At 37.2% G+C, this 25,264-nt stretch overlaps 1 protein-coding gene across 1 annotated transcript in view; it reads left to right on the top strand.

Annotated features, from left to right (window-relative positions):
- Positions 1-25,264, top strand: part of jhy (junctional cadherin complex regulator) — a 79,376-nt gene that overhangs the window by 37,646 nt on the left and 16,466 nt on the right. The window contains exons 4-6 of the mRNA XM_073029760.1: positions 10,500-10,616; positions 13,150-13,946; positions 17,108-17,399. Coding sequence (XP_072885861.1) covers positions 10,500-10,616; positions 13,150-13,946; positions 17,108-17,399 — 1,206 coding nt within the window. The remainder of the gene's footprint in view (positions 1-10,499; positions 10,617-13,149; positions 13,947-17,107; positions 17,400-25,264) is intronic.

The raw sequence follows: 25,264 nt of genomic DNA, 5'->3' as shown, positions 1-25,264 counted from the left end.
CGAGGGATCAGCAATGGGAAGTGTGAGCAGTTTCAGGTTCCTGGGTGTCAAAATCTCTGAGGATCTATCCTGGGCCAACAAATTGAAGCAATTACAAAAGAAGGCACAACAGGGGCTATATTTAATTAGGAATTTGAGCAGAATTGATATGTCACCAAAGACACAAATTTCTACAGATGTACCATGGAGAGCATTATATCACGTAACTAGTTACATCGTATCTGGTATGGAGGGGCCACTGCACAGGATCGGAAAAGCTGCAGAAAATTTTAAACTCATCCAGCTTCATCATGGGAACTAGCCTCTGCAGCATCCAGGACACCTTCAAAAGCTGATACCTCAAAAAAGCAGCATCCATCATTAAAGACCCCCATCACCCTGGACATGCCCTCTTCTCATTACTCTCATCAAGGAAGAGGTACAGGAGCCTAAAGACACACATTCAATGTTTCAGGAACAGCTTCTTCCCCTCCATCATCAGATTTCTGAATAGACAATGAACCCATGAACACTACCTCAGTATTTTCTCCCTCTCTTTTTGCACTACTTATTTAGTTTTCTTTTTTAATATACAGTATACTTATTGTAGTTTACAGTTATTATGTATTGCAATATACTGCTGCCACAAAATAACAAATTTCATGACAAATGCCAATGATATTAAATCTGATTGTGATTCAATATACATTGAATTTTCAGATCTCATACTATTAGATGTGCAACTTTTTTGATTGGTTTGCCTTTTATATGCATATTCATAAATAATCAAGGAATCACAGTTGAACGTGTATAAGCCATGTCAAACACTCAGCAAACAGTGATTGAAAAGATTATAATAATAAAGTGCAAATGACCAAAGTGTAGCCAATGGCAGTGACAGGTTAAGTAAAGACATGCTAAATAAAATACAACTTGCAATTTATAAATGTAAAAGTGGACCTGACACATGTTGCACTAGTTCTCGTTCTTAGAAATTAGCAGCTGTCCAATATTTGATCAATATTGGCTGCAAGGTTTGTTGATCCATGACACGGTGAGCTTCCAGTTTAAGATGGCGCTGGTGAAGACCAGCAACTACTTACTGGCAGCAAACTAAACAAAGAATACAACTAAATAATAGCACTTTTTCTGGTAAAATTCATGGTAAATGATCACCAGAAACAATGGAGTGGCAAGCGAAGGTGAGGCTGAATTGTGTGTGAGGCTTGAAGTGAATTGTGTATGAGGTGAAGTGAAGGCATATACAGGGCAATGTTGGGGCAAGCAGAGCAAAGTCGGAGCAGAGGAGAGGCAGATTCAAGGCCCATCCACCTAGATTGAGAGTGATGTTTGATCAATCTAAGCGCCAGGCTGATTTGGAAAGGTCGGGTATGGACCAAAATGTGGTGGCGGGGTCCAGGCCCAGAGCATATCAATGTGACAGGGCCTGGGTCCCACTGTGAGGAATATCCCAATATTTAGACAATTTAAACACCAAAGCAGATGGATTGAAAAAGGAAGGTGTTGGGACAAAGACAATGGCTGGGCCAGTTCTCTTCGCTGCTCTGTGACGTTTACTCAGCTCTGCACTGAACTGAGGCAGAGGCTGTGGCCTGCTCTGGACTTCGTGTCTATGGTCTTTTGCTTACTGTTTGCTTACTTTTCTTGTTTGCATGATTTGTTTCTTTTCTCTCTGCACATTGTGTGTTTGACAATCTTTTTTATGGGTTCTTTTGAGTTTCATTATTTTCTGGCTGCCTGTAAAGAGATGAATCTTGTTGGCCACAATTGTTGGCCAAATCAAAGGTGGTTATGAATCAACATATAGGAGGGAGATTGAAAATCTGGCTGAGTGGTGCCTCAACAACAACATTTTAAGATATTATTGTCATTTTTCTCTTACTGTGTAGTGGTGGAATCTAATCTGTGTGTTCACTGATGGCAGTCACTCCTTGAGCACAAGGGCAGTTGATGTCTTTTCTTTCAATGACGCCCATGTTTTTTCTATACTTTTTGGCTATCTGGAGAAGACGAATATCAGAGTTGTATTGTACATGCATATTTTGACAATAAAATGAACCTTTGAAGTGGGTAAGGGATGGCAAAGTGAATCATCTATGACAGCCAGAAAGGCTGCCATGGAGCTGTGAGAAAACAGAAAGGTTTGGTTTTGGACATTCTGGCCTCTTTTTAGTGAAATCTTACTGTACTAAAACCATAGTTAATGCATTTGCTGTAGTTAATGTACTCTATTGCACTAAGAAATTTGCTAAATGCTCTCTACGGGTAGAGTTTCAAACTTAGTGCAGGCTGTTTAAATTGACAGTTGCTAGTTAATTAAGAATCCTCTGTCATAGAATCATAGATATGTAGAGAAATACAGTGCAGAAACAGGCTTGTAGAGTGGTCAATAAGCAGTGGTTTAACTCCAGCTGGGGAATTTGAGACCCCACTTCCGAACTACATAATGGTAATTCGATAGTTCATGTTGTCAAAGACCATCAAATCTCTGCTAGTAATCAAGTACCTGTCGGCACATCATGGGCCAAATGGCCTGTCCAATACTGTGCTGGTCTATGTTCTTTGTTATTCTGCTATAGATTCAATCACTTGTCTACACGAGTGGCAGTTTACAATCTTTAGTTAACTTACTAACACACACACATTTTTGGGATGTGCAAGAAACTTTAGAACCCAGAGAAAAAGCACATGAACAGAGGGAGACTATGCCAACTACACACGGACTGTACCAAGGGGATCATGCCTGGCACTAATGCTGTGAGATGGCAGCTCTACTAGCTCATTATATTTGCTTACTTTCAGAAAGCCTGCCAGAAAGTCATTACATCACCACCTGAAAGAGGCGGAAAAAAACTGAAAATTCTGGAAATAAGAAATGCTCAGCAGATCAGAAAGCATTGTGAACAGAGAAACAGATTTAACCATTCGGATTGATGTCTGTTCACCAGAATAATTTCCATCTTTTGAAGGATTCCTTCCAAATCCTTTTCCCAATTTCTTAAACACAACTATGTACTTGTGTAGTTCTGTGTCCTGGCACAGTGCAACAGTATAAATTCTGGCTTATCATTAGCAGTACAATATTTGCATGTAGTCTCAGTATGTTTTGTACTTTAATATGGACACCATTTTGTTATAGATACAAAATTTTCTTTACAAAATCTATCACTTGATTTTACACGTTTCTGGCTTAGAGTTGGAAATAAAAATTATTTTCTATTAATAGTTACTTTTTCACATTGGACAATTAATGCAGTAGGCTGTCTCATTTCTTTTATGTGTAAAATGTTATGGGCAGTCTTGTGTTCTTCCCTTTGCATTCACCATGGCTTCACTACATATTTACAGCCCCTTGGTTCCAGTTGAATTTGAGGCTACTGTGCCATGGATGTATCATGAAGTGCAGCGGTCTGTAAGCAGCGATTTGACTCTAGATGTGGATTTTGAGGCTACCCCTCTGAATTGCCTGAATGTCATTTAATGGGTCGTATCGTCAAAGACCATTTCAACTATTTCTAAATGTCTCTGATAATCAGGAAATATAATTAAATAATAACATTACTTTAACATGTATTTAATACACAATTAAATTCCACAAGTAAAAATATTAATATTAATTGCAAGGGAAGAAAAATATTTTTAAGTTGACCATTCAAGTTATTGACCACACTCAGATAAATGGCTGGTGTAATGCTGAGGTGCCAGATATGAAGTGCGAATTTTGGCACAATTGAGCTCTGCTCCAGAATCAAGTATTGAGTCCAGTGGTGCAGTAAGAAGTGAGATGCATTAGCAACACTATTTTGTCCCTGGTGAAGCTGTGCTCTGGTAGTTGTCTTCAGGACTAACATCTGAAGAGGAGAGTGACCAAATATATGACTGAGTTCACAAAGATTTGCAGTCATAGAAGTTTTTAACTCTAATTGAGAAAGCCCTCCAAGTAATCATACTAACTATGCCAAATTTGTTGCAAGGATGGATAAATATATCTACAATGGGAGTAACCTATATTTGTATTCTTTGATATGTCACAAAAACATCTAGAATGAAGCATATTGTTTGTTCACCTCAGAGGGTTGAGGAACTTCAGCATGAGTCCCCAAATCCTAAGGACTTTCTACAGGGACACAATTGAGAGCATCCTGACTGGCTGTATCACTGCCTGGTATGGGAACTGTACTTCCCTCAATCGCAGGACTCTGCAGAGAGTGGTGCAGACAGCCCAGCGCATCTGTGGATGCGAACTTCCCACTATTCAGGACATTTACAGCAACCGGTTCATAAAAAGGGCCCAAAGGATCATTGGGGACTTGAGTCACCCCAACCACAAACTGTTCTAGCTGCTACCATCGGGAAAACGGTACAGCGGCATAAAAGCCAGGACCAGCAGGCTCCAGGACAACTTCTTCCACCAGGCTATCAGACTGATTAATTCACACTGACACAATTGTATTTCTATGCTATATTGACTGTTCTGTTGTATATCTTACTGTACATACTATTTATTACAAATTACTATAAATTGCACATTGCACATTCAGACGGAGACGTAATGTAAAGATTTTTACTCACGTATGTGAAGGATGTAAGAAATAAAGTCAATTCAATTTATATTTAAAGCATGTATCAAACATAAGGCAAAGATTGGTTTAGTAAACATTTAATCATGCCATTACTTCACTGATAAATGCCCTAGTAATCAGCACTGATGAGTCAAAGGCCATTTTTGCCGTCCTCCACTGATATAAAATAGATAAAGAATACTTCAAAGCAATACATTTTATTGATTTTTCACTAGGTGTACAACCATATTATTCAGAAAAGCTTCCAACATTGGTCTCATGTGGTGAAGAATCATCCTCTTTTTCAATTTATTGACAAGTACTAAAATGGTTTAAAGCCAAGGAATCAAGTGATGGTTGTACATTAAAGCAACTGCAAATTTATTTAAGCATTAGTCAGTATCTATTTCTGTAATTATTAATGGAGATAATAATTCATTGTGTAAGCTATCCTTTCCAAGTTGGAATTCAGCTGTCGGGTTTTAGAAAATGTTATCAACTATTAAACATAAAATAATGTATTCAGTAGAAACTGTTCTCTTGTTAATACAATATAATCAATTTTCACTTTTTCATTTTTAAACTTCATGGTAACAAAGTGAAATAAAAATGCTTATCTAGCTTGTAACCAAAATATTCTTGTGTTAGTACAACTATAATGGCAATGTAATAGGTTGTCAAAATAATTCACATACATTTATTTGTTAGGGATTGATTAAACTTCCTGGGTGATATTTACTTTGCACTTATTAGACTAACTAATATTAAAGATGCTTAGTACCACATCAAGTATTTTGAAGGTTAGAAAAGAAGGATTCACATGAGTAATTGCACAATACAAATTTTCATTCAAAACCCATACCCATGCAGCAGTCCACTGGAAGAACTCAGCAGATTGAGCAGGATCTGTAGGGGAGATGAATCGTTGATATTTTGGATCAAAAGTCTGCATTAGGAGTGAGAGTTGAGAGGTGAAAAGGAATGGTGAGACAAAACCCTGAGGCTTGCTGAAACATCTGCAGACCTGATGTCGCGTTTCATCCTAAAACGTTGACAGTGCCTTCATTCCCTGGGGTGCCTCCTGCACATTATTTGTTGCAGCAAATTTTGCATTTCTACCTTAAACTATGAATGTGCCTCAAGTTTTCAGTACAATTAAATCAATGTGTTATAATGCTAAATGATAATCTGATGAAGGGTCTTCAGCCTGAAACTGAAACTCTTTCCCTTAGCACAGAAATGACCTGACCTGATGAGTATTCCCAGCATTTTGTATTATTATATGTGTTATAGTATTAGGTGACTTCTCTGCTGAGCATCTCTTGATCATCCAACATAAAATTAAATGCATTTCGAGAGAGGGAGTTTTAGCGATATTGCCAATTTAATTAACTTTCCAGGCCACCTTTCTGAAGTTATAGCACTTAGTCAATGGAGAAATCGAGACATTTAGTTCATCCATTTATGTAAATTTTGTGTCCCACAAAACCCAATTCAGATGGTTAGCAGCAGATTCTATGAAAGACTGACATATTGTGGATTATTTTAGCAGAAGGTAATATTATTTGTCCACATGTGTGAACGTAATGTGGCCCTTAAAATTCTTAATTATATTTATAATGACATAAATCCAGTAATGGGAAAAAAATGGGTATCACATGTGAACAGAGAAATAAAGTTAGTGTTTCAGGTTAACGGCCTGCTAAGTGCATTGTGTGTTTTCTCTCCAAGACAGCATTAATTTTCTTTCAGCGAAATACCCCCAAAATATGTATTGTGTTGGACTTTAATACAATGATTACACATATAATTTAAAATAGCTTAGCTATCTGTAACTTAGAAAATGTTATCATATACAGTAGTAAGTTACTTATATAATTTCTTCTCACTTAAGGGAATTTCACCTTTAAGCTTAGAATATTTCCAACTATTTGTTACAATGATTTGATTTTGCTGCTTGCACTAATAATATCATGTTTTTACTGTGTGCCAGCATTTTCTTGGTGGGAAAATGGATTCTTCATAATATTTTCACAAACAATTTACCCTTTGAATAAATATCTCCATATAATTGCCCTGTCCAGAAATTACTAACAGAATAGAGCATTTGTATGTAAGCCATAGCTGAAATGTAATTCACATATTCTGAATTGGAGTCTATAATATTTTTGCTATTGACAATAGAATATGCCATTTCTCTGTTTATGGACAATTTTAATCTTAACCACCCAATGGAAATTGATTAAGTTAGTGGCATTGAACTTGAGGTAATTGGGAAGAAGGACGGTGGAAATTAGATTTCTCCTATTCATTTTCAGAAACTTGTATATCACATTTGTGCATATTATAGATTAAATAAAAACAAAAAGTGCCACAAGATCATATTGGTGTGACTTTTATATTTGTATCTTCATTACAAACCAATATCTTTGCTTCAATTATACATTATTGTAATGTGCATTATTCATCTCTGTGAATGAGGGGGCTGATTAAGAGTGCATCGATGTTGCTTCATGCCTGAAGTGCTTCACCTATGCACTCCCTTTATCCTCCAAATTGATTGACCCTGTGACCATCCACATAATTAATTTGCCTTCCTTGATTGTTGCATATTGTGTATGTAATTTGGCAGTACAATTTTTAGGTATTTATACTGATATAATTAACTCACAATTGGCTGTAATGGTGTGAGGCTCTCCATTCTTTGTGCACAAATGGGACAACAGCCTCCAACAAACATGCATGCACAGTTAACATGAAAATCGCAGTTGTTCTTCACTTCTATCAGCTCCACAAAAACATCACTTTGTCATCTGACTCGCTCTACAAATGTATTGAAACCCAAACAATCTATGCTGACATCACAGATACTAAAATATCTAGTAGGGAATTGAGGGATTGTCCCTTCTGGTCTAATTTTTTAATATATTTATATAAGTCTTACCTGTTATCAGGCAAACACTAGAAGTCTGCGATCATAATAATCCATGTTACATAACATATGCTGCAACTCACCATCATTTGTAAGAAAGATAATAACAATTAATTGTAGGTTCTGTAAATCTGGAGAGAAATACAAAATTAATATTTAAGATCGATCACCTTTCTGCAAAACTGTTTTACTACTGCAGGGGTAGTTGAATATGTGATCTCATTTTTAGTGACAAAGAAGTATTGAGTTTTTATTTCCATTTGTTCTAGGCGTGGTTGAAGGAAAGAGGACAGGATTTACAAAGACAGTTTAGTGAATAGAAGCAGGGGTAGAATATGTTTTTATTAGAGCAAACTAATCAAATAGCTGTTGAAATTACAATTTTTGTCACATTTTGACAAAATTAACTGAATGGCTTTACAAAACTGGTGAAGACAATGCAATAATAACCCAAGTTTTGCAAGAATGGAGCATCTTTTGCAACACCTCACTGAATTTTTTTCCCCTAAATCTTTTAGCTCAAAAGCTTTGCTGCAAACTGCAGGAAGTGAATTGGTACTGACTCAGTTTAATGGATCATCTAGCATATGGTATTATTCATCTGCCTCAGTGGAATGGCACTTTTATATTGTTAGACCAGTGACAATTAAAGGATTGTGGTATACAGTATTTTCAGTTTAGGACAATATTTGACTTGGAGAGAAACCTCTAAGGTTGAAAGTAGTGCTGCTCATAGTTTAAATGTCACAGATTTCTTCTCGTGACAGCTTCCAATGCACAATTCTTTGATTAGTCAATTAAAACTGTAGAGCAGTCATCTAGGAATCAGTTATCAATTGTCTTAGCTTTTGACCATTAACTGTAGATATTTGTACACTGTTCTGAGATAATTGTGTTTAACCTGTTGCTCTTTTCACAATTACCTATTTTTCATGTAAAGTTGATTTCTTTTCCAATTACTGTATGCTTGGTAGAAGTTTAGCCATCAGCTATGCAACTATAGAAGTGAATTAAAAAGAATTTTCCCACAATCTTGTCATATTTCTAGTCATTGTTACTAAGACTAATGTTTTCCCAAACTTTGAAGCATTTATTGCATAAAATATCCGCAGTTGTCATGGTGGAGTTTGAAGTTAGTTCTCTGGGTTGTTTGTCCAGGCATCTGAATAATTAGTCCATTGTGCCAAGGTACCAAAGGGTATCACAAAACGATTGTTAATCTTTGAAAAAAGTGGTGAGGCTAGGAAGATTGATTCAATACTGCAATCACACTGGAGATGTTGGAAAATGCAGGCAGTTGTGTATCAAATGTAGAACCTGCAGGCCGGAAATGTGAGCCAAAGGTGAAAAGAACAGGAGATGATGGAGTATGTCACAAGTGCTAATTACATGCTACAAAGTTTATGTCGGCCCAGTTTGGTGGATAAAGTTGAACAGAACAGAATAGCTTGCAAATGGCTTGAGCGATTGGGGCCTGGAATAATGATGTAATATGATTATGACCTGCAGCCTTCCTAACATACAATGCAAGAACACATTGACAGAGAAAATTTGGAGCAGGTGTAGGAAACCAGGCCCCTCAGGTTTTTCAATATGATCATGGATGATCAATGCTGGCCTCATCACTTCTTCTGTGCCGGTTCCCATGGCCCCCAATTCTTAGAACTTTCAATTGTTTATCTATATCCACTTCAATTATTTCCAGTGACTCACCACCTTCTGGGACAGACAGTTCCAGAGGTTCTTTATCCACCGAGAGGAGGAATTACTATGCACCTTGTTTTTAAATGGAAGAACAGATCATTGATAAAAATAGGTTGAGAGACTTACATCATCAGGCTAATGGGTGGATGACCATCTTAGACAATAGAAACTGAGTGAACATTAAGCAAATAACCAAAGGTGCGGAGCATAAGCAGTTCAAGTCAACAACTGCCAGGGATGGAAAAGGTGAGCATCCATTGGCATCATTTAAGGATGTTATAGACTCCTCTTATGTAGACACCTGGTAGTGGCAAATGGTGGAAGTGCCAAAGTGTTGGATTCACTGGGAGGCAAAAATAGCATTGCAAATGTGACAAAACCAAGGGAAGGAGGACATTAAAGTAGATTTTTGGCAGATTGGAGAGTAAGTGTATTTATAGGCTGTGGACATTTTCAGTTTTATGTTTTTTATATTCTGTGTTTTTCTCCCATTTCTTTCCATTTTGTTGTGTGAGGGGTTGGGGATTTGGGGGTTGCTGTTCTTGTTGTGTTCTGCTGGCTTTTTGTATGGGGAGGGGGGTTTGGGGGTCGATGATCTTGTTGTATTTTGTGTAGGGGAGTTGGGTTTGGGGAGGGTTCAATGTTCCTGTTGCATTTTGTGTGGGGAAGGGTTTGGGGGTCAATGTTGTATTTTGTGCAGGAGAGGGGATTTGGGGGGGGGGGTCGATGTCCTTGTTGTGTTTTGTGTGGGGTTGGAGTGTCCAGGGGAGTCAATGTTTTTGTTGTGTTTTATATGTGGGGAGAGGGGTTTGGGGGTTGATGATTGGGATGCCGTTCTTTTTTATGCAGGGGTGGGGGGGTTGATGTTTCTTCCTGAATGACTTCCATGTTCTTTCTTTGTTGTGTGGCTATCTGGAGAAGATGAATCTCAAAGTTGTATATGGATACATACTTTGATAATAAATGAATCTTTGTAACGCTGAACCTCTAAAATTCAGTACTTACCCTACATTACTAACCTGTATCAAGATGGTTTTTATATTGGAACCCAAAAATTTGGAAAGGGATATGCTGAGCATGATACTATAGAACTTCACATACTGTATACACAGACTTTTTACATTTTCTTTGACACTGTAAGTCTTATTCAGGAATCTTATAGGAAAAATGCTGAGGTAGGACAACAAATTTGATACATAATTTACATTGAAATGACCATGTTTAAATATAATTATATAATCTGATTTTGATAATATGTAGATTTTTTTTTGTATTTTCAAACCAATTGTTTATGTTTATAGGTATCCACAACGAAAAGTTCCAAGACCATGACTGTTAGGGAATCCAAACAAAATACTGTGGATGGTCAGGAGAACAGTACTGAAATGAAGTGGATGCAAAGGGCACAGAGATTACAGGTAAGTTGGATTATTTGCTAATTCTTACTATTTAATACACTTATTTTGACCAATGTCATTTATAATATAATGTTGAAATGGGTCATTAATGTCAGAAATTAATGAGATGCAAATTTAATGTGGTATTTTGAACATAGCTTTAATAATTGCTGGTCATCACAAATAGAATACGGGGCAGATTACAACACATAGTGACTTAATAATTGGTAGATGTGCTTGAGTACAGTTTAAAAGGGGTGTTAACTGGGGCCTTTTACCAACTGTCAGCTCTGGTCCTAAGAAGAATATGATGTTCTGTATTCCTGTGGCTGCAGAACAATGAATACTCACTGACCTAAGGTTCAACTCTCCCCTCACCCTGCTTATTCTTCAGCAAAGAAGGACAGCCTCTAAAGAGTAAACCAAATAGCTCTTACAAAATGGAGCAACTTGATAACTATTTGTCCAATTATTCCTTACTAGTTCCGATAGAACCAACAGTCCTTTTGCTGCTCGAACTGCATGGACATAATTAAAAACAGAAACTTGGGGTCAGTGAGACCAGGAATTTGAATGTATCACTCAGAGATTGATGTGGGAAAAATGGATTTCAATTCATGAGGCATTTGCAGCAGTGCTGGAGAAAAAAAATGTTCCATTGCGATGGCTTTCAATTGAATAAGTTGGGATCCATCTTAAAAATAGAGAGGCAAGTTCTGTGTTGGCCTTCACTGCAAAGGGATTTTAATAGAATGATAAAAGCATGGATTTCAGGCTCTGTTGAGATTACACCTGAACTGTTGTGTACAAATCTGTTATCCCTACCTAAGAAATGACATATAGGCAAACCTCACGTTATAAGAGGGTTACATTCCGAGAAATGGTCTATAATGTGATTTTCCATATAGGAAGTTTGTCAAATGTATACCTATCAAGGAATTTAAATGTTTAAAAACTGTTTTGATTTATTTACTTTTTCTCACACAAATTCCATGAGAGCTAATTTGCTTAGCCCAAATTTTGGATTGTAGTTTGTGAATCTTGAAATGATGAATTTCCATTACTCAAACAGCTGTAATGTGGAGATTTCCTGTCCTTATTATAACAAAAATGCAACAAAGATTCACTAGATTAATTCCTGACATAATCATTTTTTAATTTTATTATTGTGAAATGTCCTCCAATAATCTCCTCAGTTTAGAAAAATGAGTCGTGACATTATTAAAATATAAAAAATCTTAAAGGGCTTGACAGGGGAGAGGTAGAGATTCCATGGCTGGGGATCTAGAACTAAGTGTCTCAATTTCAAAACAAGGTGTCTACAATTCACAGTTAAGATGAGTAAAAGCTTCGTCAGCTGGGTCCTAGACAATAGTGAATTTTTGAAATTGTCTACAAAAGAGACCATGGAGACTCAGTCACTAACTATTTTAATAGCTATTTGAATACTAGAGTAATAAACAAAGTTGCAATTAGTGGAGGAAAGTGCCACTGCTGTAAAGGATTAGCCATGAAGTTATTAAATGGGTAACAGTTGTGAAGGGCAGAATTGTCTAATCCTGCTTCTTTTTGTCTTATGTTCTTACATATCAGAAGCTTACCAGGTTGACAGTCAGAGATGCAAACCCATCAGTGAGTGCCATCCATATGTGATAGCACAAAATAATATTGTGCAAGAAGTAATTTGACTCATGGTTGTAGTGGTAAATTAGTAGTTAAATTGGCCTTCAAGTAAGACATTACTTCAACATAAACAAATCACTAACATTGCCTTAAAGGAAAAGATACATACTCAAAATGTAGTACCCTCAGTTATGTTGGATGGCCACTAATTAATCTTCCTTTCTCTTTCTGCACTCTGATGCAGTATTGTTCTTCATCATATGATGGATTTTCTTACCTCCCAATGATGACTTCTGTCTTAGAATTTATCACTAATTGTATTGTATGATTTCAAATTTCTGATGCAAAGTGCAACTTTTAAGTAGAGCCAATAAACCCATGATTCTACAGAGCAGCTAATTTAAATGCCTAGTTGTTAGATAACGAGAGGCTTATTCATGATGACTAATCCTCTGAAGAGACCTCAAAAGGTTTATGTATCAACTAATCAGCAAGGTATCTGAATATTCTGAGAAGAATGTGGTAGTTGTCCATGGCGAGCAAATAAGTGAAAGATTTCTGACTTGTTTATTGAGAGGCCTACAGCCTCAATAATCTCAAATTATGTCATGGAGCACCTAATACAACAGGGTTGAGCATTTGTTACATGTTGTCTACCTCTTTGTATGCAAAGATTAGAAACAGCATCTAACAACCAACAAAAAGGACCTTGATTTGCACATTTGCTCATTTAACATGAACTGATCCCCTATTTGCAGACATCACAAAAATTTGCATCTGGCTGAAACAGGGAATGATTGGTACTACCAAAGCACCCGAGTTCTTTAATTGCAGATTGTTCATTTATCAAGCAGGAAATGGACAAATGGAAATCACCCACAATATTTTGGTATTGATATTTTGTATGTTTATGCTAATGATATTTTTTCAGAACTGCAAGACAAAACAATTATCTACTAAGAAAAAAGGATTGATGAATATGGTGAGAGAGAAACCTCCACGGCCTCCTGATAAGCCTTCAACTAAACAGCATGCACAGAAAACCCAGAAGGAAGAGAAGATGCAACATATTGAAGATGCAGGAGCTCGTCAGAATAAAAATACTTCTGATTTGCTGATAGTTCATAGAGATGATGACAGTGTTCCATTAACCCCTAGCAGTGACCATACATTTGCATCATCATTACACAGTCAAGTTGGTCCAGCTTTTATTCCCAACCTTCAGCCAACAGTGAATCTCAACATTCATTTAAATACTTCCTCAGATTTTATCCCAGCTATATCTAGTGATACCACACAAACAACTGTTAGGCTAGTACCATCACATCATCCAATGAGCCAAGACTCTTCTTATTACAAAAGCCACAAAGTTTATAATGCACTTCAGCCCCAAAATCCTCTCCCATATTTTCAGGACTCTCAAGGGACCATACACAATTCACACCAATACAGCACTGGTAGATCAAAATTTTTAACAACTTTGAATCCACGAGAAAATGGGCAGCGTCAACTCATGTATAATGTACAAAGTCCTTTTGAAGTACGCCATGCACAGACTCATCATGATCTAATGCTCACTCCGAAATATCACCAAGCTGCATATGCTAGAACATTAGTGCCAGGTCTTTACAATCAACCTCGATTAAATCCGATGCCCTACTCAATGAATCAGGAAAAAGCGATGACAGAAGATCACAACTCTTTTGGAAAGGAATATGGGAGTTTAGGGTAAGCAGAAAATAACACTGGCTTTTAAAATTTCAGTAAGCTTTGATAGAATCAACATCTGTAAAATGAAATCATAATACTGTTAACTAAAACCCATATATGAAAAGTTTTATTATTGTGAGAGATTATGGAAGATGTATTACAGTTTTTTTAAAAGAGTCTTTTAATGTCAATGAAGAATATTTATTCATTTGTTCTGTGTATATATGATCCTTTTAAGGTTAATGAGGCATGTTGAAAAAAAGGATGCTTTGGAATGTATCCAAGAAGAAAATTGTAATTTATCAAGTTTGGGAGAGTCAAAAAGAAAAATAAGTGGACAAACATCAGAAAACAGTATAGCCATCAACACATTTCCTCAGTATTGCTGAAGATTAAACATCATATGCAACTCTTAAGTACATCAAGGAATCAATTTATGTCTCACTTCTTTTGATGTTAGAAAACATAGTGCTGGCTTCTTCAGATAAATGTGCAATTCTGTTTGCCAGTAATCTGTTTCTAAAATATATAACAAGTTGTCATAAAGGAATTCAAATCTACCAGTGGTTCTTGGGGAAAATAATGATGTAAATCTGCAAGGTCAAACGACAAAATACCTGCAGTGAAGTCAATGCTTCGTGCCTAGATTTTGTTCATTAAGTTGATATTGATGTTTCTGAATAGGTTAAGCATTTAGTGCTAATAGACTGCGTTCAGCCTATGTGATCAAACAAAATCTTTTTCCTTGCTGAAGAATCAGATTTATTATCAGATCCCACCATGTCCATGTCTCCTCCTCACCTGCTTCAGACAGTGATGCGTGTATTCCTCCATTTCCTTGCTGTTGCACATTCCCAGCTGTAAATGATTGTCCATTAGCAGCCATGCCATTGTTTGCTTCATTCTTCAAACTCTTGAAATTAACCTCTCTGTTTCTCTACCCACCTCCTGCTCATTTAAGAATCTCCTTAAAACCAATAAATTTGTTTCAGTTGTGGCCCTATACCTAAATATCCTAGAACATATTGACATCAAAATTTGATTGCTTAAGTACTTTGTGATATTTTACTACAAAATTGCTATAAAAATGCAAGCTATTATTTGGTGACAGGATAGATAAGGAGAGTTACTGTGTATCTGTATGCAATCATGTTGTCCGAGAATAATGTGGGGAAAAATTGAGATTCTTCTCCTTTTTGACAATCGGAGAACCTTAGTCACTGGAAATATTAAGTTATTTTAGTACATTTCTCCTGGTGATCAGCAGTACTTCAGTTTTACGAAAGGAATATGGATTTTACTGTCAGTAATTTCACTGTCTTCCAAGCACTGCCTGGTTGTTTTGAGATGGGCAGTCTCTCAACATAGCAATTAATTAATTTCCTGCCTTCTGGTTCCCCCAGTTCCTAGTACAAATCAGCATTAAAGAGCATATGTTGACATTCAATATACAGCTCTTCATATTTACTACTACAGTATATCTCATCAATGTGATTGGTATTTGCTGAAGGCATGTAAAGCTGGCAGCTACAAGTGCTATTTGATTCAGACCATTGCACAGATCACTCAGTGACTGGTGCTACTAAAGATGACTGCTGCCTGATTTATCTATCAAAAACCACTGAACCATTGGTCAGCAATAGAGATTATCAGTTTCTGCATTGTTGCAATGACAGTGGCTTGTGTGAACTGGCTTTTCTTAGCAGGCCTTGCAAACTGAAGAAACAAGAAGTAGTAATATGTGTTTTCAACTCATTTGGTATGGAATTTGTCTCTCTACTTATTGCCAGATAGTTGATTACTTTGTCTGGTTATCTCAAAATTACATGGCTTCTTTTTAAGCAAAGTTTGTTTATTTATCTATTTATTTGATTATCTATGTATTTATTTATTTAGAGATACAGCATGGAACAGGCCCTACTGGCTCAACAAGCTGATTTGCTCAGAAACCCACCTATTTAATCCTAGCCTAATCACAAGGCAATTTACAATGGCCAATTAATCTACTAACTGATACGTCTTTGGAATGTGAGAGGAAATCGGAGAACCTGGAAGAAACCCATGCACTCACAGGAAGGACATGCAAACTTCTTACAGAGGATGCAGGAATTGAACTCCGAACTCTGATGCCCTAAGTTACAATAACTTTGTGCTAACTGCAATGTTACTATGGTGTCCTGAAAGTTAATACATTCAACTCATAAACACATTAATGATATACTTAAATCTCATTCATTTTAAGATGTTTTATATAGGTTACATTAATCATATACCTGTATATATTTATTATAACTAACATTTTAATTGTTTTCCAATTATTGAATAGAATGGTTTCTGTCATATTTTGAAAAAAAAAATCAGAAAAATCAGATGAAAGAGTTATTTGTTTTTTTTAACGTATTGTACATTGTAAGCCCTTTGAGCAAGTTTGAGTGTACCTAACAATTGTTACTTTAACTTGCTGACACTTAGTTTTCATCTGCCAGATGGCTCCTATTCAGCAATCAGGACTGAAAAGAATGTTTTTATGCCCTGTCATAGTGGGTATTCAATGATAGGCCTGCAAAGTGAAGTTGATTGAAAAATTCATCTATGGCTTTCCGACTCAAAATGAAAGCCATGGGTGATGAGATTAAATACGGTATTTTGATAAATTAGAATAATCTGTTGTTTCTAAGTACAGTAATTTATAGTGTAAGTTCCTCTTTACTAAACTACATGTTATCATTTTGGCCACGGTAGAAGAGAAATTTGACATTTTGTAACGTAAAGCTATCCAACAGTTTCCTGAAATCCAGTGTTTTCCTTTATGCACCAAAGCTAAATAATCCTATATACTTGTGGAGGGAATATAATTGGAGTAAAGGTAGATAATTTTTTGAAAGAAAGTGCAATTGATGTCAGTAGGTAACTATCACAGAACAGGTGTTAAGGCCTGAGGTAAATCAGCATGATCATTCTGAATGCTGGGGCAAGTTTGGGGGCCTGGGTGAACTACCCATGCTCCTATTTCCTTGCTTTCTGTTCCATGCCATTGCAGGGAATGAGGACTACATCCATAAGTCTACTCTGAATGATTAGAATCTTCACCAAATAATTCCTGTTTGTACAACAATAATGTAGGCGGGTAACATTCAGATGAATGAAAGTAGTTGAATTTCCTTTCTGCTTTTCCCAAGGTTCCCTGCACTTCCCTTTCTATCTTCGCATCAGCAGAATTTGGTTCAGTCTACAAGCACGCGACTCATTCAGCAAATGGAGAACATTTATAAGGATACACCACGTCTGGCTCACACACACCCTGACTCCCACATGGTTTTGCCCTCCATTTATCCCATGGCAGAGAGTGATTCTGAACTGGATGCAAGACCAAATAAAAAAATACTACCATCAATGATACGCTGTAACTCGGATGGCTACTTGGCACAGATGGAGAAGGTTAATAAGCTCAAGGAAAAAAAGCACTACAAGGTAAAATGAGAAATTACCAAGTATTTATTTGTTTTATTAAATAACTATGAGACCATTTTATGTATACAGAAAAGTTTAGTTCTTATTATTGAAATTATCAACACCCTTCAATACACCCAGCAGAATGTGTAGGCGCCAAACCTGAGCTTGCTTCTTTCAGTTTTGCTTTAAAAGAAGAGCAGTACAGTTGTGAATTTTAGACTGACTGATATCTCTTATAGGCTCTTTAGGACAGTACAGATTTTTTCCTGGAAGCAACAATGCCATGACCATAGATTGAATATAGAATATGGAAGAGAACAGCACTGTACACTCCTCTCAGCCCATGATGATGTGCCGACCTATTAACTTACTCCAAGGTCAATCTAACCCTTCTCTCCTACATGGCCCTCATTCATCCATGTGCCTATCTAAGATTCTCTTAAAATCCCCAGTGTATCTGCTTTATCACCACCCCAGGCAGTGTGTTCAATACATTTACCAATCTCAGCTTTAAAAAAAATAACTCTGACATCCCTCCTATACTTTTCTCCAGTCACCTTAAAAGTATTTCCTCTTGTATTAGCCATTGCACCTGAGGAAAAAGATGCTGATGATCCACTCTACCAATGCCTCATCATCTTATACACCTTTATCAAGTCTCTTCTCATCCTCCTTCACTCCAAAGAGAAAAACCCTAGCTTCCTCAACATTTCCTCATAAGTCATGCTCTCTGATCCAGGCAGCGTTCTGGTTAGTCTCTTTTGTACCCTCTCAAAATCTTCCACTTTTTTCCTATAATGTAATGACTGGAACGGAATATAGTATTCCTATTATGTTCTAACCAGAGTTTTATAGAGCTGTAACATTACCTCAAGGCTCTTGAGCTCAGTCACCTGAATAATGAAGGCCAACACACATACGCCTTCTTACCACCCTGTCAACTTGCGCTGCAACTTTGAGATATCTATGGACGTGGACTTCGAGATCCCTCTGTTACTCCACACTGCTAAGAGTACCTCCATTAATCCTGTACTCTGCCTTTGAGTTCAACCTTCAAAGTGCATCACTTCACACTTTTCTGGATTGATCCCCATCTCCACTTCTTGACTTTCTGAATGAGCCCACCATGGGGAACCTTGCCAAACACCGTAGTAAAATTCATATGTATCGCAACTATTGCTCTGCCTTCATCAAGCTGTTTCGACATTTCTTTGAATAATTCAATCAAGCTTGTGAGGCACATCCTGCCCCTCACAAATACCTAATCAGACAATGCTTCTCTAAATGCTTGTAAATCCTTTCTCTAAGAATCTTCTTCAATAGTTTGTCCACCACTGATGTAAGACCCACTAGTCTATAATTCTCAGGATTATCCCTATTACATTAACTGAACAAAGGAAAAACATTTGCCACTTCCATTCTTCTGTTATTACCCCTGTAGCCAATTAGGACACAAGGATCATTGCCAAAGGCATGGCAATCTCTTCCCTGTAGTAACCTGGGGTATATCTTGTCCAGCCCCAGAGACTTATCTATTTTAGTATTTTTCAAAAATTCCAAAGAAGTTCTTCTTTCTTAACCTCAACATGTTCCAGTACATTAGCCTGTTCTGTGCTGATCTCAAATTCATCAAGTCCCTCTCACTGATGAATGCTGAAGCACCTTTAAATACCTCCCCTACCTCTTCCAATTCCAAGCACATGTTTCCTCCTCTATCCCTGATTGGTCTTGCCTTCAGTTTAGTCATCCTCCTGTTCTTCACATACATGTAGAATGCCTTGGGGCTTTCCCTAATCCGACTCATCCGACTTCACTTCTAGTTCTCCTTTCAATAGAGTAAACCTATCAAGAATCTCATGCAAATACTCCCTAATCAACCTTCACATTTCCATTGTACATTTCTCTGAGAACATCTGTTCCCAATTTACACTCCCAAGTTTCTGTCTAATATAGGTTGAATAACCCTTATCCAAAAAGCTTGAGGCCAGAAGTATTTTAGATTTTGGATTTTGAACATATAATAAGATGATTGTGATCGCCATCATTTCCAACTCTGAATTTATTTACTACAGATAGCAGTCTGTGTCTTATACTTGTTCATTACACAGATGTAGTTAACAGTGAAAATTATTAGATACCATTATTATAATGAAAATATAATGTGTGCAGGGTAACAAAAGCATTGGGAGAATACCTGAATCAACTGTTGAACAACAACAAACATTGACAGGCTTTCAGTCTCCACCTACAATACCATGTTTTGATTGAAAGGTTACAGTACACTATACTTGTAATTTACTTTTTTTATGTTTTATGTAAGGTATAAAAACAATCAACATTGTAGACTTGCTCTGGTGTTAGGTTTTCATCAGCAATGATCTTGGCAAACTCATCAAAGAATTTCTCTGCTGCTTGTGATCAGCAGATGTTTCATCACAACAAATCTTTAAAAATTTAATGCCGTGCCTTTTCTTAAATTTCTGCAACTAGCCTGAATATTCACAATTACCTTTAATTTTCAGTTCATCATGATAGATCTTTGATTGTTTCATGATCAGCATACCGTTAAGTGTCATATGTTCACTGAGACGCTTATGAATCCACTCTTTCAATACACGATTGAGATCTTAATTTTTTGCTCTGCAGTTTTTCTATTTTTCATTCACTTCTGTTCATTACATATGTGAGATCACTTCTAAGAACTGTCTGTGGTGCACAGAGACCTGCACATCATCTGGGAACCTTGCTAGTGCCTTGTGGAATTTTCCACTTGTGCGTCATGTCAGTGCTCAAATAAAATTAGAATCTCGGAGGTTTTTGGAATTTTGATTTTCGGATCAGGTGTACTCAACCTGTAGTATCATAATGAGCCCTCTGCCAATTAAATACTTCTCCACACTATTAGTTCTTATCCTTCAAAGTTCAAAATTCAAAGTAAATTTATTATCAAAGTTCATATATGTCGCCATATACTATCTGAGATTCATTTTCCTGAGGGCATTCACAGTTGAACAAAGAAATACAATTGAATTACTGAAAAACTCCACTCAAACAAAGATGGCCAAAAAAAAATGTGCAAAAGAAGACAAACTGTGCAAATAGAAAATAATAACAACTAAATAGTAAATAAATAATATTGAGAACATGAGTTTCAGAGTCCTTGAAAGTGAATGCATAGGTTGTGGAATCATTTCAGTGTTGAGGTGAGTGAAGTTATCCACACTAGTTCAGAAGCCTGATGGTTGAAGGGGAATAACTGTTCCTGAACCTGGTGGTGTGGGATCTAAGGCTCCTGTAACTGTTTACCAAATGCAGCAGTTAGAAGAGAGTATGGCTGGATGGTGGGGGTCCTTGATGATGGACACTTTTCTTGTGGCAATGCTCTTTGTAGATGTGCTCAATGACCAGGCTGAATCTACCGGTTTTTTAAGCCTTTTCCGTTCTTGGGCATTGGTGTTTCCATACCAAGCCATGATGCAAGCAGTCAGGACACACTTCACTGTGCATCTTTAGAAGTTTGTTAAAGTTTCAGATGACATGCCAAATCTGTGCAAACTTCTAATAAGGCAGAGGCACTGCTGTGTCTCGTTTGCTTCTTTGTAATGGCGTGTGCTGGTCCCAAGACAGATCCTCTAAAATGATAATGCTAAGTAATTTAAAGTTATTGTTCCTCTCCATCTCAGATCCCCTAATGAGAACAGGTTCATGGACCTTTGTTTTCCCCCTCCTGTAGTCAATAATCAACTCTTTGGTTTTGCTGACACTGAGTAAGAGGTTGGGGTCCTTGTCTAAGGCTATGGTAAAGGTCAGGGAGTTGTGGTCACTGTCTCCGAAATGCTCGCCCACTGAGAATTCTGTCACCTGACCAGATTTCTTGCCTAGTACTAGACCCAATATGGCCTCTCCTTCAGTTGGCTTGTCCACATATTGTTTCAGGAATCCTTCCTGGAAACACCTAACAAATTCTGCCCCATCTAAAACTTTTGTACTAAGGAGATGCCAATAAATAATAGGGAAGCTGAAGTCACCCATGACAATAATCCTGTTATTTTTGCACATTTCCCAAATCTGCCTATTGATCTGCTGTCAATGTCCCTGTTACAATTAGATGTCTATAGAATACTCCTAATATTGAATGCTCCCTTCCTGTTTCTGACCTTCACCCACACTGGCTCAGTAGATGATATCGCCATGGTATCCTCCCTTTCTGCAGCTGTGATACTATCCTCTATAAGCAATGCCACTCCCCACCTCTTTTATCTCCCTCCCCGTCCCTTTTGAAAATCTAAGCCCCAGAATATCCAGCAATTAATCCTGCTCTTGTGATAGCCAAGTATATGCAATGGCCACAACATTGTAGGTCCAAGTTCTGATACATGCTCTAAGTTCATCACCCTTGTTGCTGATACTTCTCGCATTAAGTTAAACACTTTACAACCCATCCAGTTTGACTGCATTTATATCCTATCCTTCCTCTCAGTTTCTCTCATCATTGCATCTACCTTTACACCAAATGCTCCATCATCTGACCTATCTCTGTTGTTCCCATGCTCCTGTCAAACTAGTTTAAATCCTCCCCAACAACCGTAGCAAAGACATTGGTCGCCCTCAAGTTAAGGTGCAGCCAGTGTAACAGCTCATACCTTTCCCAGAGAGATCTCGATGATCTACAAATCTGAAACCCTGCCCCCTGTACCAAATCTTCAACCATACATTCATATGCCATATTATCCTATTCTTACCCTCATTCATGCGTGGCACAAGCAGCAATCCTAAGAGTACTACCCTTGAGGTCCTGCTTTTCAGCTTCCTTCCTAGTTCGTTTTTTAGGACCTCATCCTTTTTCCTAGCTATATGTAGACTCAATCTGAGAAGTCCCTGTGACCCTGGTACCCGAGAGACAACATGCCATCTGGGAGTCTTATTCATGTCCACAGAATTTCCTGTCTGATCCCCTATTGACCCCTATGTCACCATTGCTCTTCCCTTCTACTTTGCGCCCCCCCCCCCCCCCCGGTCAGCCACAGACGCAGACTCAGCACCAAAGACCTGGTTATCGTGGCTTTTCCTTGCTAGTATTAAGTATGTTGCAGATAGAAGTGAGGGCCTTCCTGTCAAGCTCCTTATTTACTGCTCCTCAAAGAAACCCAGCTATGTTATCCTAAACCTATAAACTGTCCTGGGAGGGGAAGGATTCCCATGAGCTTAGTTCTTTCTAGCTGACTTTACTGTCACTGGTTCTCCAGATATCCTGCCACCTTTCCATATTAGCATCCCTACCCTCCACCTCCCCAATTCTAGCTAGATTAGAAATGCTAGAAGTTTGCTATTTTGAGTGTACTGTTCTTCTTAAGGTATTCCAGGTTTCCCTTAAGAGTTCAAAGAGGAGGTCAGCGGGAGACGCTCATGGAGTGAGTACTGTTTTAGATCCGCTCCATAATCTTTACTTTTTTTAACCTTTGATCACCCTTATCCAACTTATTTTTACCTACACCAAAAGATTCTTGCTATTTTCTTGGGCTTATCGTTAAGAGTTTATTGTGAATTTTTGAAGATGTGCAAACAGAAATGGCTCTTAGATCCAAAGGACGAGAACCGGGGCGCAACCCGAACGGTAATGGAAAGAAGCAAGCTCATCCGCAACGCACTGAGTTAACTTATGAACTGTTTATTGGAGGTTTTGGATAAAAAATTTGATGAACTACAACAAGTTTTTAAACAAGATATAAAGGCTTTTCAAGATTATATGGTTAAGACGGATTCAGTAATTAACCAGCAGCAAGTTCTTATCGCGTCTCTGCAAGAAGAAGCTCGGAAACGAGATTTGACAATTGAAAAATTGCAACAGGATTTAATTTCGACCATTAAATTGGTGGAAACGCTTAAAGCCAAGAGTGTCGACTTTGAGAATCGGTCCAGAAGACAGAACCTACGTATACTTGGTCTCCCAGATGGCATAGAAAAAGGCGATCCTTCGAAATATTTTGCTCAACTTTTAAAAGATGCGTTCCCGTCGGTTTTCCCAGAGAACCCCCCCGTTACTTGATCGAGCACATAGAATTTGGCGTCGTTCATTGAGTGCTCCAGCTAAACCCTCGGTTGTAATTGTCCGGTTTCACTATGTACACGACAAAGAACAACTTATTCGTGTGGCTCGGCGGGCTGGGATGATTAAATTTCACGATTACTACTTCCGTTTGGTTGAAGATTTTAGTCCTGAAGTTATGAAAAAAAGGCTTCTTTTTAAACCTCTGATGTCTGAATGTTATGAGAAAAATCTAAAACCTGCGCTCTTATACCCTGCGAAGCTTAGAATCTCTCCGTCAAGTGCTCCACGCCAGGTTTTCCTTTCTACATCTGAAGCGAGAAAGTATCTGGAGGAGAACTTCCCTACTGCTATAGACACTACTCTCTAATAAATGAGTGATTCTGATCGTGTAAGATGGTTTTCGATTCCTCAAACCAGAGTTAGTCTCTGGTTATTGGTGTAGGTTTATCCTATACTTCATATTTAAGTTAAAGTGTGTTTTTGTTATATTAATCGCTCTGTTTTATACACTTTAACCATTATACTATATTTTTGACTATTATTTTTGTTCCCTTGAAGGTATATTTTTAACCTTTCGAAGGGATTTTTTTTTATTATTAAGATGGTGGTTTTTTGGAAAAATATTCTTGGTTTTGTTTAAGATGGCGTTATGTTTTCTTTTTTCGTCTTCTTCCTATAATGCATCACTTATCATAGTTTAAATATTTCTTGATTTGTTTGGGTTATAACCCGATTTATAAACTTTTAGTGATTATATTCTTTTTTTTTACAACTAAGTATATTAAGAAGTGTGGATTTTAGTATTGTGATTATAATTTTTAAAGTTGGGGTGGTTTTTTTTAATATATATCCTTTAAATATGGAGTGGTCTTCCGCTGATATGGGGGTAGAATTAGTCTCATTTTTTCCTTTTTTGAGCCATATTTTGGCTTTTTTTCTTTTTCTTGTGGGGGTGGGGGATGGTCTGTTTTCTAATTTTATTTTTCTTTTACCAGTTTGTTTTAGTTTTTTCATTTGGGCTGTTTTTGAACTACAAATATGTCTACGATGTCGTCACTTCCGGGTCCGCCCTTTATTTTTGTTCCTCTTCCGGGTGCATGAGTTTATAATTTGGTTAACCCTTTCTATACCAAAGGGTTGACTTTAGAAGCATGGCTCAAACCATTAATTTTGTGTCTTGGAATACTAATGGTTTAAACCATCCGATTAAACGAAAGAAGATTTTCAAAGTATTCCAAAGACTTAATGCTCATATCATTTTTGTACAAGAAACTCATGTGAGGAAGGAGGACAAATATCGCTTTTCTAGGTCTTGGCGGGGTCAACAGTATCATTCGAATTCGAATGCCAAAGTTAAGGGAGTTTCAATTTTTATTGACTCCTCTATTGCATTTGTTCAACATGATATCCTTTCGGATCCGAATGGTAGATTTTTGTTAATTACGGGTTTACTCTGTAATAAAAAGGTTGCTATGGTTAATGTTTATGCTCCAAATGTGGATTGTCCTGATTTTTTTAAGTCCTTATTTACTTCTTTACCTAATCTAAATGAATATAAGTTAATAATGGGTGGTGACTTTAATTGTTGTTTAAATCCTTTGATAGACAAATCTATATCTATTCAGACTTTACCCAATAAGTCGGCCACTTGTATTAACTCCTTTTTAACTGATAATGGAGTTTTTGATATTTGGAGATTTCGGCATCCTAACGACAAAGAGTTTTCTTTTTTCTCACATGTTTATCATTCCTATTTGAGAATTGATTATTTTTTTATTGACTCTTGTTTTATTCCATCAGTAATTGGTTGTAATTATGATATTATAGCTATCTC

The sequence above is a fragment of the Hemitrygon akajei genome, chromosome 26, assembly GCF_048418815.1.
Source record: "Hemitrygon akajei chromosome 26, sHemAka1.3, whole genome shotgun sequence".
Classification (NCBI taxonomy): domain Eukaryota; kingdom Metazoa; phylum Chordata; class Chondrichthyes; order Myliobatiformes; family Dasyatidae; genus Hemitrygon; species Hemitrygon akajei.
The sequence above is the reverse complement of the archived record's forward strand: the minus strand, read 5'-3'. Positions and strand labels throughout refer to the sequence as shown.